General features: G+C 43.8%; 1 protein-coding gene across 3 annotated transcripts in view; it reads right to left on the reverse strand.

Annotated features, from left to right (window-relative positions):
- The window catches only part of Ints9 (integrator complex subunit 9), an 86,141-nt gene that overhangs the window by 24,292 nt on the left and 41,984 nt on the right, over window positions 1-19,865 (reverse strand). For all 3 annotated transcript variants that reach the window (XM_057786805.1, XM_057786807.1, XM_057786806.1), the window contains 2 exons: window positions 8,183-8,303; window positions 7,359-7,493 (listed from right to left, as the gene is read on the reverse strand). In XM_057786805.1, coding sequence (XP_057642788.1) covers window positions 7,359-7,493; window positions 8,183-8,303 — 256 coding nt within the window. The remainder of the gene's footprint in view (window positions 1-7,358; window positions 7,494-8,182; window positions 8,304-19,865) is intronic.

Raw genomic sequence — 19,865 nt, forward strand, 5'->3', positions numbered from 1 at the left:
AGCTGTGATTTTTTTACCTGTCTAAAACACCTGATGGTCTAATAAAGAGTTGAATGGTCAGTAGCGAGGCAGGAGCAAGGATATGAGGGGCTGGCAGGCAGTATAAAGAGAAGGAGAAACGAGGGGAGGAGGACATGGGGGCAGCCACTCAGCCACCCATGGGGTAAGAGTGAAAGTAATATATACAGAAGAGAAGGAAAATGCCCAGAGGCAAAAGGTAGTTGGGATAATTTAAGAAAAGTTGGCTGGAAGCAAGCCAAGGGTGGGCATTCCTAACTAAGAATAAGCCTCTATGTGTGATTTATTTGGGAGCTGGGTGGAGGGCCCCTCAAAAAGCCAAAAGAGAAAAAAAAAAAATCAAACAACATTTTGGTGCCTAACACGGGGCGCCAACTGTCCTCTTTTTAAATTGTCGTTGCCTTTTAAGCTCCAGCTCCTAGTCAGCAACTGCCGTTCTACTGTGCCAGCAGCAGTTTTGAAATTCTGTTCCCTCAGGCACCAACTCTTTCAAATCTACAAAGGGAATTTATCTAAATCTCTGTCCCTCTAAAGAACTCAAGACTCAAAAGCTGAGGTGGAATTCTGCTCCCCAAGTTTACCTCCTCGTGTCTCTCAAGAAGTTCTCGTGCTTCTCCTTGCTTCTCTTTAAAAGCCCCTCTCCACCGGGCTCCTCCCTACAACTTCCTGTCAGCTAGTTGCTGACGCAGCCTCCTGACCACAGGTGAATTTCATTTAATCAAACACATCTTTGCATCGTTAAACAAATGTTCCACAGCATAAAAAAGTAATATACCTTAAAATAATATTCTACAACAGTCATCTAACAATTAACTTTAATTTATAAGCACACATTCACTTATAAAACAACTAACAGGTTTGGTTCTGACTTCTTCATTCACATATATAATGCACACGGACCATATTAATTTCTCCATGACCTCTTTTCCTTCCTCTTCCCTCCCCAAAGTCTCTTTCCCTTTCCACTTTTACGATTTTGTGTGTACAAGTGTGGTGGTGTACGGTACATACACATGTACATATGAAGGTGTACACGCGTAGAGGCCAGCAGTAAAGAGACAGAGTGGAACCGAGAAAATGCAAAAAAGGTCAGAGTGAACCCTACGAACAGGGCAGGCAATAAGAAGGCAGCAGCCTGAAACAAAGAATGGCTCTTGGTGATAATACGTCTAGAGGGCAAGAAGGCCCATGGGTGGGGAAGACACAGGGGGAGGTTCCTAAGGTGAGGGAGTGAGTTCACTCTTAGCTGTGAAACAGGATCCAGGAAGCACAACGAAAGAAAGCCACAGAGCTGAAGACTAGATGATTGAAACACAGGAGAAACGGCAGCCTGGTCAAGGGAAAGTGAAAACAGTGGTCAGCAAGGATGCAGAGAAATCTGAAGGCCCTTTATACCTTAAAAACCATTCACAGCAGCATTGTTTGTCATAGCCAGAACCTGGAAACACCCTAAATGCCCCTCAACTGAAGAATGGACAAGGAAAATGTGGTATATTACATAATGGAGTACTACATAGCAGGAAAAAATGACACCTTGAAATTTGTAGGCAAATGGATGGAGCTAGAAAACATCATTCTGAGTGAGGTAACCCAGACCCAGAAAGACAATTATCATATGTACTCACTCAAAAGTGGTTTTTAAACATAAAGAAAACCAGCCTACAACTCACAATCCCAGAGAACCTAGATGACAATGAGGACCTTAAGAGAGACATACACAGATCTAATCTACATGGGAAGTAGAAAAAGACAAGATCTTCTGAGTAAATTGGGAGCATGGGGACCCTGGGGTAGGGTTGAAGGGGAGAGGGGAGAGGCAGGAAGGGGAGCAGAGAAAAATGTAGAGCTCAATAATAATGAAAACAATAAACAAACAAAAAAAACTCAGATGGCAGAGAAGAAGGAACGAGTAAAAATAGTTAAGGACTTATTGCCTAGGAAAGAAAAAAAAAATACCCCCAGACCATCAAGTACAACTCTGTCCTCCAAAACCAATTCAAACCCCACCATTTCAAAACTACCCAATTTCCTAGCTGCAGCCCTGGACTCCCACAGTGGACTTCTGGTCTTTTAACAACGTTCAGCTGCACTGTGGAGAAAAGCTCCTCCCTATCAGAACTTCTGTAAGGGTCACATCCGCCATCTTGTCATCTTCCCTTGCCTTTTTAGACACTCCACTCCTAAGCCCTTGCTTAGGGAATAGCGTTGGCTTCTGAGGAGCCAATACACACACACACACACACACACACACACACACAGAGAGAAAGAGAGAAAGAGAGAGAGAGAGAGAGAGAGAGAGAGAGAGAGATAGAGAGAGAGAGAAACAATGGAGACAGCCAAAGGAGAAAGACACAGATGCCAGTCTGTTGTGTTCCTCTCCTGGCTTCCTGGGGCCAAGTTAAGTGAGCCAGAAGCTCCAACAAATTCAGGGCCTGCTTGTACCTTTCTTGTGGCCCTAGTCGAAATTGTATGACATTTAACTTTCACCATGGAGCATCCACATCAAAGTACTGCATCAAAAACAAAACAAACCAACAAACAACAAAACTTTTGAGAAAATCCAAAAGAAAAAATTGTCAACAATACAGAGTGAAACCAACAAAATGAGTGGCTACCTTAAATCTGAACAACAGTTTTAAGGGCTTTAAAATTTAAAATATTTTCTTTAGATTTATGGGACGAATGCACATTATGAAAGCGTGGACAACAAGACCTCGAGAAAACAAAGCAAAGATATGAACTCGATGTAAGTGCTCACAAGACATGAACTCACGAAGAGAATATGGCAGCTATCCATGCAACACAGCCCATTCAGCTAGAACAACAGCAATCTTGTCATGTGCATCCATTTGCGAAATGGATGCAACTGGAACAGTACATTAGGAAATTAGCAGCTATAGAAACACAGAGAGCAAAGTACTCTGTGTTCTCTCTCATGTGCAGAAAGTAAAAAAACCCACACTCCACTCCCCCATCCCAAAGCAAAGGAAGACAGTGATTAGAAGGCACTGGGAAGAGGGGTGGTGAGCGCGAGCCGACAATGGATGAATACGATCAATATGCACTGCATGCATGTGTGGAAACAGCACGGGGAAACACATCAGTATGTACAATTAATTGCGCTAACAGCAACAAAACCGGGAAATAAAAAAAAAAAAAAACCCAACCCTGTCTAACCCAAGTTTAACTGGATAGAATAGACTAAAAACAAAAATGCAGTAAAATACCATTGGACTATTGAAGGGATGAAGACTGTAGAGGCCATTATAACCTATTTAAGATGGATCACAAAGCACTGCATACCAAATTCTAACAGTTGACGACAACAGGAGAGTTAAATGGGGTAGAGCAACAGAGTTAACCCTAATATAAGGAAGGAAGTAAAGGGCAAAACAGAGAACAAATATTCATGTACAGTTTACAGAGCACACGGTTATCTCAGACATTCTATAAGGAGCAGGTCTAAAAAAAAACCTCCTTTCCAAAGCCACAGAGAAACCCTGTCTTGAAAAAAAAAAAAAAACCTCCTTCATAAATAGGTGTGGACCATGAACACACTCATCCAGGGATTATAAAAGCATCGCCTTTAAACTTCAGTACAAACCACTGACTACCACCCCTGTGTGTTAACAGTGGGACTGGAGACTTCCTCTCTAAGGGGAAGCAAGGGACACAACAGCAGGGCTGCAGAAGACACCATCGAAGGGTGCACTGGAGCCACACAGCTGGCACTGCAGCCGAGTAAGGACTGAGAGCCTGTGCCCTTCCTTCCTGCTCGGGATACTCTTCTTTGCTAGGGCCTCAGTTTTCTTCTCTCTTTCTAGCCATACTTACACAAGGCTGCTTTTCTTCCTTTCACAGCCTACTGGTAAATATTTTCCTACTGGCCGATCTTTGGCCCTTGGCCTTTTATTTATACAATTAAAATAAGTATGATGATTCTCCAATTTGTTTCTATACTTGCCTTCAACCCAGGTTCCGGTCTTGTACTTCTAGCTAATATTGTCTCGGTTCACATCCATCATTATCTACAACCTACTTCTGAGACAGATGATCACCTTGCCAACTCTTTGTCAAATGCATTATCCTTATTCTCAATGTCATTCATGCACAGAATCTTTTACTTTCATTTTTCTTCCCCTGAAGACAGTGGCCATCAGTAATTGCTCTACATTTTTAAAAATCATATAGAAATTTGTAATGATTTTGTGAGCATTTGTGTGCACTTATGGCATGGTGAGAGGTAAACCTGTGGGAGTCAGGTCTTTCTTTTTACCATATGGGTCCCAGGTATTGAACTCAGGTCATCAGACTTGGCAGTAGGCGCCATTACCTGGTGAGCCATCTTGTCACCCCAGCATTAAAGACTTGCCTGTCTTTCCTTTTTTTTTTTTTTTTTTTTTTTTTTGAGACAGGGTTTCTTTGTGTAGCCTTGGCAGTCCTGGAACTTACGCTGTAGAATTATAGACCAGGCTGGCCTTGAACTCACAGATCCACCTGCCTCTGCCTCCCAACTGCTGTGATTAAAGGCATGTACTACCATTCTCCAGCTCAGCCTGTGTTTTCTCAAAGCCACCTCTCCGCTCCCGCTGCTTCCAGTTTAGGCAGAAGCCTTGTACTCTTGTTTTAGAGACCACTGCAGCAGCTTGTGCTATGTCTCTCTGCTCACAGGGGCTCCAATCAGGCAGGCCAAAGGACAGCAGACTTTCTGTGAAGCTTAACTTTAAATCTGCCGTCACAGCATATGCCGAGTTCTAAACGATCCACAAACAGGTGTGTCTGTAACCCAATAAAACTTGGCTTATTTCATTAATTAATTTTCTCCCCAGAGTAAGTATGGGCCAGACACATCCCTGTCAGTTTCTTAACCTCTACAGTGGACCATCATGCGTTTTTCAAACTAAAACTTCTTTATTCCTACATATTCAATATAAAACCAACAATATGGGTGAAGGAAAATCTATTTTTTTCCTTTGATACATATAGTACAGGTTGCCAACTAGAAATTAAACCAATTATTTAGGTATGTTGCTCCTTATTCTCAAGACCTTATTTTCCCTTTAAATTTATGGCCCTCGTAAGGACAATTTACTGGAAATTACGTCAACTGTACTGTAAAGGTTTTGATCTAAGCAGGACAAATCAGAGCAGTTGGCAGCCAAGTCATCCTCTTGTCTTTTAGGGCAGAATACATCAAGAATGAAAGAAGCTGCCAATAAAAAAATTTGATTCAATGAGGCAGATTATGATGACATTGATGGGATTTTGATCTCAGTAAGCGGGAAGGGCCCAGAGTTCTGCTAGCTACAGGAAAACACAGGAACTTGTCTCCTGTAGACCTTGAGATAAAACTTGGTTATAAAAGAAGGTATGAGTCAGGGGAGGTGGTACACCTGTAAGGCCTTCACTTTGGAGGTAGAGGCAGGAGGACAGAGGTCAAGGTCGTCCTCAGCTGTACAGCCTGTTTGAGACCAGCCTGGGTCACAGGAGACCCTGTCCCTGCCCCAACAGAAAACATGAATAAACACTGCAGACAGGTAGCAGCACCTAGTGTTTCACACAGGGCACAGAACTGTTTTCTTCTCTTTGAAAATGGAGTAAGATAATTGAGTTAGTCATCCTGTAAGGTGTATACGTATACATACACATACAAATATCATGATTAAATCATACATTTATCTGTCACAAATACAGCAAATATTTCTAAAACATGAGGAACAGAGCGCAGGGAAAGCACATCTGAGACAGGAGGAGGCGGTTGTGGCATCACCCAAAGCTACTGTAGGGAGAGGGCAGAACTACAAAGGAGGCAGAAGGGCTGGGCTCCTGGTCTCAGCCTCAACTTCTGTTTTATTATGCAAACAAAAAACATCGTAAGGTTACATTCATAAAGTAACCAATTCCAGATAAAATGTGACAGGGACTCCCACAAGTTATCTGTATGTTCAGCAACTGACTACCTAATCTCGAGCACTCTTCCTTTACAACCACAAAAGAACCAGGGCTTAAAAACAAACAAAAAACAGAAAGTTCTCTACAAAACCCAAAGATTAAATATTACATGCATAACAATGTTTATGTGTAACTTACTGCCAAATATACAATAGCTTCCCCTCCATGTTAAAATACAATGGGACACTTTTAATCCCAGTGCTTGGGAGGCAGAGGCAGGTGGATCTCTGTCAGCTGAAAGCCAGCCTGGTCTATCCTGGTCTGGACAGTGAGTTCCAGGCCAGCCAGGGCTACACAGTAAGACCCTGTTTCAATCAAACAAAATATACAATAGGGTGGAGCTTGGGAAGTGGCTCAGTGGGTAAAGTGCCTGCAGGATAAGCATGAGGACCTGAGTTCAGATCCCAAGCACCCACTTAAAAAGCTGAGTCTGACGGCACATGCCTGTAACCTATCTAGTCGGGGACAGGTGGATCCATGAAGCTCACTGGCTAGCCAGTCCAGCAGAAGTAGAGAGCTCCAAGTTCAGTGAGAGAGCCAGTCTCTAGGAACCAAGGCAGAGATGGATCAAGAAAAGACACCTATCCTTGACCGTTTTCCTCATGCATGTGTACACACCTGCACATACCCACACTACAAGTATACACAACCACAATTGCACCACAAAACAAAACAACCGGACCTATCACGGTCTACAAAGGCCCATGTGAGCTGGCCTTGCTCCTTTCCTGGCTGTATGTACACCGTGCCGGTCACACGGAACTTTCTCTGCTCTTCACACGCCCTGCCTGCACTGCTCTGGGACTCTTCTTCATCAGCATCTCTGTAGGCTCTGCCCCAGAGCTTCACATGGCTCTTCAATCCTGGATTCAGATTGACCACCCAGGCTAGACTACCTCCATTCCTCTCAAAATTAACCTGCTGTATTGTTCGCAGGACTCCTACCCCAGTCTGAAATCACACAGCACATTTCCTTACTCATCTTGGTCTTAGACACTATTGACTGAAGACAAGATGTACAAGCGGAGACTTTGCCTGGTGGTCACTCAACCCTGACACTGAGATTAGTGCCTGAGACTTGCCTTCGGTAAGTACTGCGCAGTTAGTGTGTGCTGAAAGAATCAACAATCTCTGTGGCCTACATCAGGCCAGGCAGGGTCTTGGGAGGACCAGGAATCATCAACCCAGAGGTGACCTTGAGACAAGAGAACTCCTTCCAAGGAAAGCACAATCCTGGCCGTAAGGACCGAACAGTCCTAACTCCCCAGAGTATCTAAGAAACAGAGATTATGAAGGTGTAAAACTGCTCACATTCTCACGGAATGTCACTGGAGACATTCTGAATTTGAATCCAACAGGAACAGGCTGATGACGAAATGTTAATTTACCTGAGGGTGTGTGGTAAGCAAGGAGGATCCGGAGACATAAGACACTTTCTCATAATGGGACTGGATGATCCAGTTGGAGCTTCCTAGGGCATAGCCAGAGCTCAGAGGGGTCACCTGAACAGCACCAAAAAGCTCCTAGAAGAAACCACACAGAGAACATGCCAGCTGTCAGCAAGCTAAGTCAGTTTAAAGGAAAGAGCAACTGAAATGTCCTTATTTTAAAGCAAACTGAAGAAAAAGGGAAGTAACAGAGCCCGTGCAGTGGACAACGGAAGCAATCTTGGAGTCTCTGCCACCTTGGGCTCTGCTCACTGTTTGTCACCAGGGGCACAGGGCCTAGGCATTAAGGAGCAAAGGTGACGAGTTACCTGACAGAACCGAGGGTCAAAGGCTACTTTTCCTTCCCACTTTAGGTTAGGTTCAGCTCTGAATGGCTCTGGCTGCAGGCCAACAACAGAGCAGAAATCCTCATCATCTAGGCCAACTCTCCAGTCACCCGTGGCAAACTGCTTCCGTTTCCTACGGCCTACGTCTCAGACAGGCAAAGCTGTGTCTGGTTTCTCGGGTGACAGGACGTGACAGGATGGGACAGGTCTCCAGACTCATGGCTAGCTGGCCAACCAGTTCTAACTGCTGTCAGGGAATGGGGGTGACAAACGAGTACCACTGAAAAGCAAGGAGGGTGAAGAAAATCTGCCGACATCCCTTTTTCCTGGATCAGCACAAAGGTGACAGAGCAGCTTGACAAAGAGAGCCACAAGTCCCCAGGGACTCAACACAGGGGTGGCCCTCATGAAGGCACTCACAAGGGCATCAACACTCACAATTTTTTGAGAATATCCCACCAGCTGGATTTTACTCAGGGCAGAGTTCACCTCCTGCATTGTGTAGCATCTTCTCCAGGTTGACACTTCCACTGCATCCTTGAGAGGAGAAGGCAGCAGCCTGCAAGCACACCACAATGTCAATCACCAGGTGAACACGCCATCAATTAATAGATATTTCTAGCCATATGACCACTTTACTTAAGTGGGTCAGTTTATCGGCATAGGACTGCTCATGGGTTCTTTTATAATCATCATTTATATAATGCTAGTATTATTGTCTCTTCTCTCTTATTCTAATAATTTGAGCCTTTTCTCTCTTTTTTTTTTCTGTCAATTTTATTGATAAAAAAACCCAAACAAAAAAACCAGAATGTATGTACTGGCTCAGTGAGTAATAGTACTTGCTGAACAAGCTTCATGACCCGAGCTCAATCCCTGAAATCTAGGTAAAACTCTGCATGCAGTGGTGGGTATCTGTAATCCCAGGACTCTGTGACATGGAGAAGGAGACAGGAGAATCGGCAGGCCATGGGCCAGCTGGCCGAGAGTATGCAGTGTAGTGGAAGTGAGGGACCCGGCTTTAAGGAGGTGAGAACCGACTTCCAAAAGTTGACCTGACTTCCACACAGGTGCCACGGCACCCACATACCCACACCCACTTTTAAACCTTTTGATTTTTTTATTTTTTCCTATTATGTTTCTATTTCCATTTTAACTATGATTTTTTTTAAGACAAGGTTTCTCTGTTTAACATCTCTGTCTTGGAACTTGCTCTGTAGACCTGGCTGGCCTCGAACTCAGAGATCTGCCTAATTTCTGATGAAGCTTTTAAATTTATAATTTTCCATCATTTTTGAGTTATACTTTAAAAATGATTTATTTAAAAAAATGATTTATTTCAGCCAGGCAGTGGTAGTGTATGCCTTTAATCCCAGCACTCAGAAGGCAGAGGCAGGTGGATCTCTGTTGAGTTCAAGGACAGCCTGGTCTACAAAGCAAGTTCCAGGCTACACAGAAAAATCTTGCCTTGAAAAACCAAAATAAACAAACAAACAAACAAACAAACAAACAAATAAATAAACGTTTTTTCATTTTTAATTTCATTTGTATCATGTCAGTGGGTGATACCAACAAGACCAGAAGAGGGAGCCAGATCCCCTGGAACTGGAGTTACAGGCAGTTATGAGCGGCCATGTGGATGCTGGGTAGCAAACCCAGGTCCTCTGCAAGGGCAGCAGGTACTCTTAACCACTGAGCTATCTCTCCAGCCCCTTACATACACACTAACACAGAACATTTGTACTTGAGCGATATCCCTGTCCTGTTGTTTCCGTCCCACAGGGCTGGTGATGAACCCAGGCCCTTCACAATGTAGATTATGCTCTGCCTCTGAGCTATACCCCAGACCAGGCATTTCTACTTAACACCTCACATTGTCTTTGTGCTCATAAAAGATAAATGTGACTGCTAATACAACCATCAAAAAACATCTCTTTGATAAACAAACATTCTTGTTCTAAAAAGTATGAGGAACAATCTGGAAGACTGATCTGTGAGAGACTGGCTATACAATCTAGGTTGAAGTACTTCTGGTGAACTGAACACATGCAGGCTCTACTCTCCCCCAAACACACTGAGCAGAAGAGGGGTTCACTCTCTCACACCCCTGCCCTCATCTGTACTCTAATGGTTCCCCCTCTACTCAGATTTCGCCGTACCCTGTCTTCCAGTGCCAGGTTTCCCAGAGTTGGAGACCCACGATCTCACCACCTCTGTCTTTCACATTTTAGACGGTAACACACAGCTACTCCAAACAAAGACCACTGCCCCACTTTAGGTCTCATGACCGCACCTGGGTCAAGTGCTCTCTTACATGCTCTGGGGCGTCTGGCCTGCTTATCAGGGAGCAGGGAAGTGGTCAAGAAGCATGTCGGACAAGGCCATGGACAGTACGCCACTATGGATTCTACTTCAGGCAGCCCAGAAACTGCTGCTTCAAGGAGGAGGTACTGTGATAGGGTGCAAAGCCAGGAGTGACAAGCCTGGATTTCAGCCCAAGGTCACCACACACCTCTGACCTGCATTCCTCACTTGTAAAAGGGGGATGCCAGGAGTTTTCTGTTGGGAGATGGGTGACAAGGGATGTACAGTGTCTGCTGCAACCATCCTAACACCCATCTTTTAAGTTGCCACCACCAGGGTCCAGTTCTTGGGCCCTCCAGCTCTACCCTCCAGGAAAAATAATGTCTTCAGGCCAGGGCTGGAAGGCTTTCATGGGAATGGCTAGAAGTGCAGAGCGCAGCCCTAAGTGAGTGTCTTACGCAGAACCTCTCTCTAGGAGACTGATTAAAAAGTCATGCACAAGCATAGACTCGCAGCTACCTGTGGGCTTCTTTACCCATCACGTGATACCTGAAGCAGCACTGAGCTTCCCCTCCAGCCAGGACTGAGATCTGTAGTCTTTGTCAACATGGCCACTCTGCTGGAAAGTGTCAGCCTTGAGTCAGTCACAGCTGGACAGATCTGAATATTAAGGGAACATTGCGAGCATGACTGTGGGAAGCAGTTCCTGATTTTTTTCTCTGGTAATTCAGGGTCTATTTTTAGAGAAGGTACTGGGGTAGAAGGTACATTTTATATAGGAAAGCAATCCATTAAAGTCATGTAAAAGGCTAGAACTTACAAACATAGCGTCAAGAGATGCTGGAGATAGCACTCTTTACACAAAACCTTTCCTCCACGTCTCCGACAACAGTTCAGTAGAGCACGGTTGTATGGGGAGCAGGCTTGTTAATATGCCTTTAATTTCACTAGTATACACGGAAACAGCACCGCACCTTTTTATCCAACTCTGTCACGTCACGAATGCATTAACTTCATTCTCTTTTGTAGACGCTGCACTGAATTCTCAATACTAATAACAGATGCACACATGCCCAATGGCTACCTCAAGAAAGGAACTGGCTCCTGTCTGAACTGCACTAGCAGGTAAGGTTACAGGTCACACTAAAACAGAGAGACAGCTGACTGAGCATCCAGCTAACTGGTTTCAGGTCTGACTTTCCAGATTAGGGTTTTGTGTTAGGTCACTTTAGATAGAGCTCCCCATGACACCCCTATCCTGTACTTTCTACCTTGTATTGGCCCCTCCCTGGTCTGCTTCTCAAGAAGGAGTATGACAAAAATAATGGGCGTATAACTCTGATGATTAGATTCTGAGAGAGAGGGACTTCAGAATGCCCCCCTTTCTCTTGTCTTGTTTTTACATGCTCTGATGAAATCAGTTGCCATGTTGTAAAAAGTTCAATTCATGGGCACATGGGGAAGAACCTGAAGGAGGTCTTAGTTCAACAACTAGATATGTGAACCTGCAAACGGTCCTTCCCAATTGGACCTGAGTTTACCTGCAGTCTGCTCAGAGATGCAGAAACAGAGAAGCTATACAGTGTTGGGGCTATGATGGTGTCACACATCTGCAGCCCCAGCAATTCAGAAGGCTAAGGTTCCATTTAGCCCTCAAGTTCAAGACTGACCCAAAACATACAAAGCCTGGGTTTATGTTCTACTGGAGTGGTGGCATTGTTATACCCAACTATGGGTGGCTTTTCTTAGGCATCCTCAAGGTAATTTTATTTTCTTTCTTTTCTTCTCTTCCTTTTTTCTTTCTTTCTTTTTTTTAAGACACGGTTTCTCTGTGCTGCTTTGGTGCCTGCCTGGAACTCACTCTGTAGACCAGGCTGGCCTCAAACTGACAGAGATCTGCCTGCCTCTGCCTCCCAAGTGTTGGAATTAAAGGGGTGTGCCACCACCACTTGGCTTCTCAAGGTAATTTTAATAAACAATTAGGAACAGACTGCTTTCCATGTCTAATTTAATGTTGATATTTCCTTCTTTCAGTTGAAATATTAAGCATTCACTTAACCTCTTTCGTCCCTATATCTCTAAATTGAGGAAAACTTCTTCCTTATAAACAGCAACAAGAGAGTGACATATAGTGAGGGTGTTAATTTTTTTCTCCTCCCCCCACCCCCGATAGGGTTTCTTTGTATAGTCCTGGCTATCCTGGAAGTAGTTCTGTAGACCAGCCTGCCCTTGAACTCAAGAGACCTGCCTGTCTCTGCCTCCTGAGTTCTGGGTTTAGGATATGGGCCACCACCGCTAGTCAAATCTATTTTCTTAATATAAAATTGTCCTCAGGCTCCATAGGGTATTGGTACCAGGAATCCCTGGCACATACCAAAATCTGTGGATGCTCAACTCCCTTCTACAAAATAGCACAGTGTTTATAAAGTCATGTGCAAATTCTCCAATATATTTTATGATTCTTTAAAAAATTAGAGGTAAGTCTTGCCATGTAACTGACAGTAGGCCTGAACTTCAGGGCTCAATAAAGCAGTTTTCTTATCTCAGCAGTGTGTTCTAGTAAGCTGGACAGGTCTACTACACTTTAGGTCATCTCCAAGTTACTGATCATACATAGTGTATGGTCATGGTGCAACATGTAAGTACTGCAAATGGCTTTACTGTTCAGGAATAATAGTTTCCATCAGCAGTTGGTTGAATTCATTGAGTACAAAACTCCCAGAAACACAACGACTAACTGTATACAGTAATATATGGTATATACATATATAATATATGCATGTGTGTATGAATATTTACATAGATACACACAACAGTGCCTAAATTCTTTTGATAGCGTATTCTAGCGCCTTATATACTGTTTATGTCTCATAGATCTCAGAGTACCTGTCATTTCTCTACTTGGAAATGTTTATAGAGGTTCTCTTTTCATAAAAGTTTGACAACTACATTCTCACAAATGATCTAGGATTTTTTTTTTGTAAGCTACACAAAAGTCTTAAATTAGGGGTAGTCAAATGTACCGTTAGCTTTTTAAAAAAATGTCATTATTCTTTGGTTTAATGCTAAGACTTAGAGCTTTTGTCTTTTTCTTTGTGTACACTGGCTGATTTTCACCAAGCCAGTTAGTTTTGTTTACCCCATTACTCGTTCCAGAATGGTTTCTTGCTACTTTGAACCAACCTAGCCTACAAAGTCCTAGCCCTGGGCTGTAAGCTCAAATTCAGGGGTTCTATGTCTTAAAATTTGGTGGAACTTTCCCCTGACACTGGGTCCCTCTGTCATATATACCTATCTCCTAACATCTTGTCAGACTGAGCTTTCCCTAAACCTCCTATGTGTATGTGAGGTCACACTCACAGCAGGGCACTTAGAGACCCACTTAAAGCCATTAGGATTATTAGCTGATTTGGGATAAGTAGGATAAGGAAACCCAGAGGGAACTGGTTCTGTTTCTGGCTTTCTAATTTATCAAAGTCAAATTTTCATAGCCTAAATTTTTCATAAGTACTTTCTCGTTTCATTCTTTTCTTATCGCACTTGAGTGCCCAATAAACTTCTTTCCCGGGCTGCTGACATTGAGCCAAAGTTCTGCTGCCTCTTCCCGCATCTTACCAGCACAACCAGCAGCCGAAGATCATGGGTTTTTGTTAAAGAGTTAAGACCTTTAGGCCTATAGGGACCACTTAAAGGCAGACAATGAACACATTGATCGGGTTCTGAGTGTTTGTTGAACAAATGGGCAGAATATAAGAGCAGAATACAAGAAGCAGAAGCTGTGTCTACTCTCAATAATGACCATGTGACATCTGTGCCACAGGGATGGATTGGAGGTAGGCTGGACGCTCTATACTGAGCTTCTCAAAAGTGCAGCTCAAACCAGACATTTCTCAATATTAACTGGGATTAACACTACAATCCCTGAACTTTTGTTTTAGACCCAATTGTCTCTAGAAAAAACAAAGGCAATTACTATGGTCAGTAAAGCATGGTACACGTTATTCGAGAGGGGGTCCAGATGATCTCTGCCTCAACTCTATAGTCACCGAAAGAAAACAAAGCAAACTCTTCTTTATGTTTTGGTTTTTTTTTAAATACATCTGTCTGTGTGTATGCCTGCAGGCCAGAAGAGGGCACCAGACCCCATTACAGGTGGTTGTTGGGAATTGAACTCAGGACCTTTGGAAGAGCAGGCAACGCTCTTAACCTCTGAGCCATCTCTCCAGCCCCTATGTTTTGGTTTTTAAGTGGACTTGCTGAGCAGGACAGACTCATGGACAGATGAACCATACCAATTGAGTCTCAGAAGGAATAATAGAAAGGTATTTTTCCCATCAACATCTTTGGAGTTTGGGTGTCATGAATTGGTCCCTCGAAGGTTAACTTATTGACTTAAAACTTGGGATCACAAGGCTCAACAGTCTGTACTCCATCAAAGTATAGCCATTCTGTGAAGACCGACCTTGAGGAGCCCTTCCCGTAGATATCTTCTAAAATTGTAATGTATGTGTTCTTAGAGATAATTCAAGTCTATGTATTTTACAGAAGAGGCCATCAAGTCTCAAAAAGCGTGGCTGACAATGTTAAAGCAGTGTGGGCTCTCTTTGCTTTTAAGAGGAAGGGTGGCATCTCAGATGAATTAGGTCTAGAAGGCAGGTGTGCTCTGGCTGCCATAACTAGTCGCTTTTTATCACTGTTGTAAAACTGAAAGAAACATAAGGAAGAAAAGGTTTATTTTGGCTTATGGTTGGTTCCAGAGGGTTAGAGATTAGAGTTTGTAATGGTGGGGGAGGCACAGCAGCAGAAACAGGAAGCAGAGAGACTAAACAGAAAGTAGGGAGATGCTAGAAACCCTCAAAGCCTGCCCCCAGAGGTGTGCAGCAAGATTGCACCCTCTAATGGTCTGTTCCACAATGATGTACTTCCTCCAGCAATGCTGCAACGCCTAAATATCCCATGACCACTCAAACAGCACCAGCAACTGAGGAGCAAATGTACAAATACATGAGTCTATGGGGGATATTTCTCATGGAAACCACAACACCAAATGTTTTACTAAAGGGGGTAAGGACTGGTTTCTCTGTGTGTGTGTGTGTCTCTGTCTCTCTCTTCCTTTGAGACAAGGGGTTCTCTGTGTAACAGCCTTAGCTGTCTTGAACTCATGCTGCTGACCAGGCTGGCCTCGAACTCACAGAGATCCACCTGCCTCTGCCTCCCCTGAGTGCTGGGATTAAAGGTGTGTGCCACCACCACCAAGTAGGTAAGAACTATTTTAAGAAGCTTACCCAGTACACATTTGATCTACTCGATACCCTGCAAAGTGGTTAACATCCACCTCAATTTTACAAATGAGAAAATAGAGCTTAGAAGAAACGAACTGATTCAGCTACCAAGAAACTGAGCTAAATTCTCCTTCCCTTCTGTGTGACTGCTAAGCCCATACTTTCTAAATTTCGTCCTATTATATAGTTAGGCCTGATAAATTCCTCAGCAAATAGCCGAGGAATGTCACAGCGAAAGAATAACACCTTTAATATGCATTTGAAGCCGGCGAACCTTCCTCTTATGTTCTTAAGTCCTTAACGCTTATGAGATTATGACAATATCTTATGATTTTTATCATGTTTTTTAAAATGCAGAATCTCACTAGTATCCCAGCTTGCCCTCCTGCCTCTGGTCCCTACCCACCCGGTGCCAGAGTTACAGGTGTGCACCATCACACCTAGTAATGCCTAATAAAAATTTATTCTTAATTATGTGTATGGAATCTAACCTCATAAAATATTCATATTAAAAATACCAGACACCAGAGTAGCTTCTTAGGTGGAACATTTTGCTTTAAAACTGCTCATTAAAAATCTAAACTTTAAGGTTTATGTAAGAAAATTCCATTGTGTGTGTTTTCTCTTCAAAACTCCATTTCTTTTTTTTCAGGAAGAGTATACTGTAGTGTCAAAATTAGGAAGAAGGATAGCTAACATCTTCTGCATAAATCTCAGGGACATGTCAACTGAGGCAAGAAGTCACACAACTGTCGAAAGCAAGACTAATAGGATTTTTGAATATACATCCTAATAATAAATCAAATGTGAATTCAAACCAACTCCAAATGATTTAAGAGAATTTGTCAGATTTTTTTTTTGACCAATGAGCTTGAGAATTTTTAATTTATTGTTTTCTTTACTTGATGGCCTTATTACTAACTCCAACTACTTACACGCATTAATTCTAGGCACTTGACCAAGATCTATTTTGAGAATCCCTGTGTAGTTTGAAGTAAAATTAGGGGGCTCAAGTTTCAAATCCGACACCCAGTGATTTGCTTGAATCACACAGGATTGTATTTTAATGTGTAAGCCAACACTTAAAAAAGATTTTTAAAAAATCACTTATAAAGCAGCCAGATTTGAACTTCTTAAAAAAAGAAAAGAAAAAAGAAAAAGGAAAAAAAAAAAAAAAGGGTAGATTTGGCAGCTCACATTCCTAAACAGCCAAGACACACTCAGCGTGCCCCCAGATGCTTCAATCAGGAGTGTGACAACCAGTCCAGGTCCTATATCATGCCTCTATTTTAGAAAAGTCATGGATTGCATCCCCGGGGGGAAATATTCAATAAACTAGGCCATAGAAACCCAGTTCTCAGTGCAGCATGCCTTGGTCCCTCAGAACACTAGGTATCAGAGGAACCTAAAGGTAGAAGGCATCCTTCAGCACCCAACCCTTCAGTAGACCAGTGAAGCACTTCTAGTACCTAGCCCAAGGTGAAACTCTAGACTCTGCTGTCTGATACCAATTAAAGAATGAAGAGCCTTTGAAAAAGTTCTGCTTCCTTTTTCAAAAAGAATTTTTTCTCTGGGCTGTAACAGTACCCCCACCCCAACAGACACACACACAGATGTGTTTCCTTGAGTGGGAAGGGAGAGCCACAGATTGGATATTATTTTCTACCTTATTTTTGGGAAAATCTCACAGAACCTGGAGCTTGCTATTTACACTAGACTTGCAGGCTAGCCGGCCGCTGGGGTCTGTCTGTCTCTGTCTACCCCTCCCCCCAGCACCAGGTCACAGATGTACCCTGCCTGGCCTTAAGGAACGTGCTGAGGTGGGAACTCATGCTTGCAGGGAAGGTTCTTTCCTTCCCTAATGAGTCATCACCAGCCTCAAAGAGTGCTCCAGTTTTCATGCCAGTTCTAATATTTATGCTGAGTTTATCCATGATAGAAAAAGAACAAAGCTGGAGATTTTGCTTTCTCACTTCAGCATATTCTTTCCAATAATGAAACTATCCCCTTTGCCATCAATAACGAAGGCCCATCATGTGTTCCAAAGCCAAAATGCAAGACCCGCTCAGGGCCAGAATGCACAGAGATCTTGTCCAGCAGTGTGCAGTGTCTCTACTCTGCCAAGGTGCCTTTTCCTTTTCTACTTTTTGTCCACCGGTTGGTGGTTCTGTTTCAACTAACACTTTTTGCTGAGCATCTCCGGAATAACCTCCAGGGCCTGCCCTTACCCTCCCTTCTTTCCAGCTCCATCCACTCTTCCTAATACATATTGACACTACTCGGGGAGCAAGTTATCGTGTTATGTTTTACAATAAATGGGTGGCAAGGGGGGAAAAGGGACTTTGCTCAAGGTCACAGAGAAGGCAAATGAAGACTCTAAAGATTTGGTCCAGGGTTTGGGAAGTCACGGACACCGACCTTTGAATACTACTTCTGATGTGCCAAAACGATTTGCAGCTGAGTACATAGGACATAAACTTAACAAGAGGAAATAAGTAAGGGAGGCAAGGCATATCGGTCTATTCCAGGGACAGATAACACAACCTTATGATTTTTAAGGAGGGAGGTTATTGAGACCTGGGGTCCCATGGGGTCCAGTGTGCTCAAGGTAGACTGTGGCACAGTTAAGGGCTGAGAAGAAAGGGAGCTGAGACTTTAAATGAAACACAAGGAGGGGAAGGGAACATGTATCATTGTGTGGGAGTGGCCAGATGAAGGAGGCCATTTAAACAGAGATAAGACAGTTTGGCTGTGGGTACAGCCAGGTGACGTGAAGACACTCACACACCATCCTACCAACCAAGGAGACATCCAGAAGATCCAAGCAAGACAGGAGGAAGGGTGCAGCACACTTGCTTCCCTTTCCACCACACAAGGGGGCCTGCAGGACATGCCCTCAAAGAGTGGCTCAGTGGAGGAGTGGAGTATGAACTCTGTAGCCCGAATAATAGGGACCTATCACTTCACTGGTGGGACGACCTTGGGGAGGTTAAGAATGTCTTTGGCACTTTTCTCCTGTAAACTGTAACAAGGCCACTGCTTACCTCACCAAATTATTAGTTCTCCTTGGTAACATATTCAGAACACTGTCTGGCAGAAAAAGCAACCCACAGGTTAAATAAGCAGTACACACACAAGGAACACATAGAGGAGACTTGTACCTAAACTCTAGAACACAAAAACAGGGTAACCCCGCTACACATACACACTCTCACAGAAAGACTGGCAAAATCAAAGAGGTTCGGAAGCCAAGGTGACTGCCATTATCACTGATCTGGGGGTGAAGGTCAGGGCAACTGGAAAAGGGGGCGGGATCAGGAATGGTCAGGAAGCACAGACTAATTTGAACTCCAGGCTTTCTATGCTAAGAGCAGAAGGTGAGGGCGGGGGCAGCAGCAGGGGTTGAACAGAGTCTAAGCCAAAGCTGACTGGTGTCCTCTGCACTGCTGGTGGAGGTCAAAGTGGACGAGGAGTCAAGCCACCCCTTGCTCCCTCTCTGGTCCTTCTCCTTTCCATTATCTCTGACAATCTAGTCTCTTGGTCCTTGCACATCACTCTGGCTAAACTCTTGGGATGGTCACACCCAGGGCTCATCTCCATTTTACCACTTGCTTTCCTTTGTCTTTTCTTGTACCTGGTTTCTAGTATGTACCTTTGACAGACTTAGAATGTTTATGCAGCCCAGGTTGGCATGGCTTGCAGTCTTCCTGTCTCTCGCTCGAGTGCTGGGATTACAGGCATGTCACCACCACCCGCAAACCTGTATTTTGGGAAACACCCTTTGTCCCTAGGCTTCCATTCACCTTCCTGTTTATTATCTTGCAGCTCCCTTTAAGTCCCAGCTCAGAAGCTTCTCTGAAGCTATAGTCTTCTTCATGCTCACTACTACCACCCTAATTCAGATTTTTGTTATCTGTTCTGGAACGATCCCCCTGCTGGTGTCCCGGTGTCCATCTCTGCAGACTGCCTCCCTCCCATGCTGCTTCCAGAGCTCCTTTCTTCAAAAACAAATATGGTCATGTCATTCTCCTTACAAGCCTTTATTCCTGACCTGCACATACTCAATGGGGGAGCCAACCTCAATCTCACAGGTAAGAGACTGCATAACCCCACTAAACCTGCCCCTCCTTCACCTCTCTACCCACACTCATCAACACTGAATTTCTCACCATCCTATGACATGAAAGCTGGGCTCCTCTTCACAACTGGAGTGTGGTGTATATGTGTGTGCGTGCACACATACAAGTGTGTGTGTGTGAGTGTGGTGTACATGCATGTGTCACATGTGTGGAAACCCAAAGCTGACCCAAAGTGTCTTCCTCAAGAGTTTATCAGTTCCACCCAGTCTAGCCAGTTTGCTCCAGGCTTCCTGTCTTTGCTTCCCATGTGCTGGGATGACCTGCTCCCTCTTAGGTGTGTTTTGGGGATCTGAACTATGATCCTCATGAAGGCTGGGCCTCTTGCTGAACCCAGAATTTATCAGTTCCACCTAGTCTACCCAGCTTGCTCCAGGGAGCCTGTCTCTGCTTCCCAAG

Source organism: Chionomys nivalis, chromosome 12 (genome assembly GCF_950005125.1).
Source record: "Chionomys nivalis chromosome 12, mChiNiv1.1, whole genome shotgun sequence".
Taxonomy (NCBI): Eukaryota; Metazoa; Chordata; class Mammalia; order Rodentia; family Cricetidae; genus Chionomys; species Chionomys nivalis.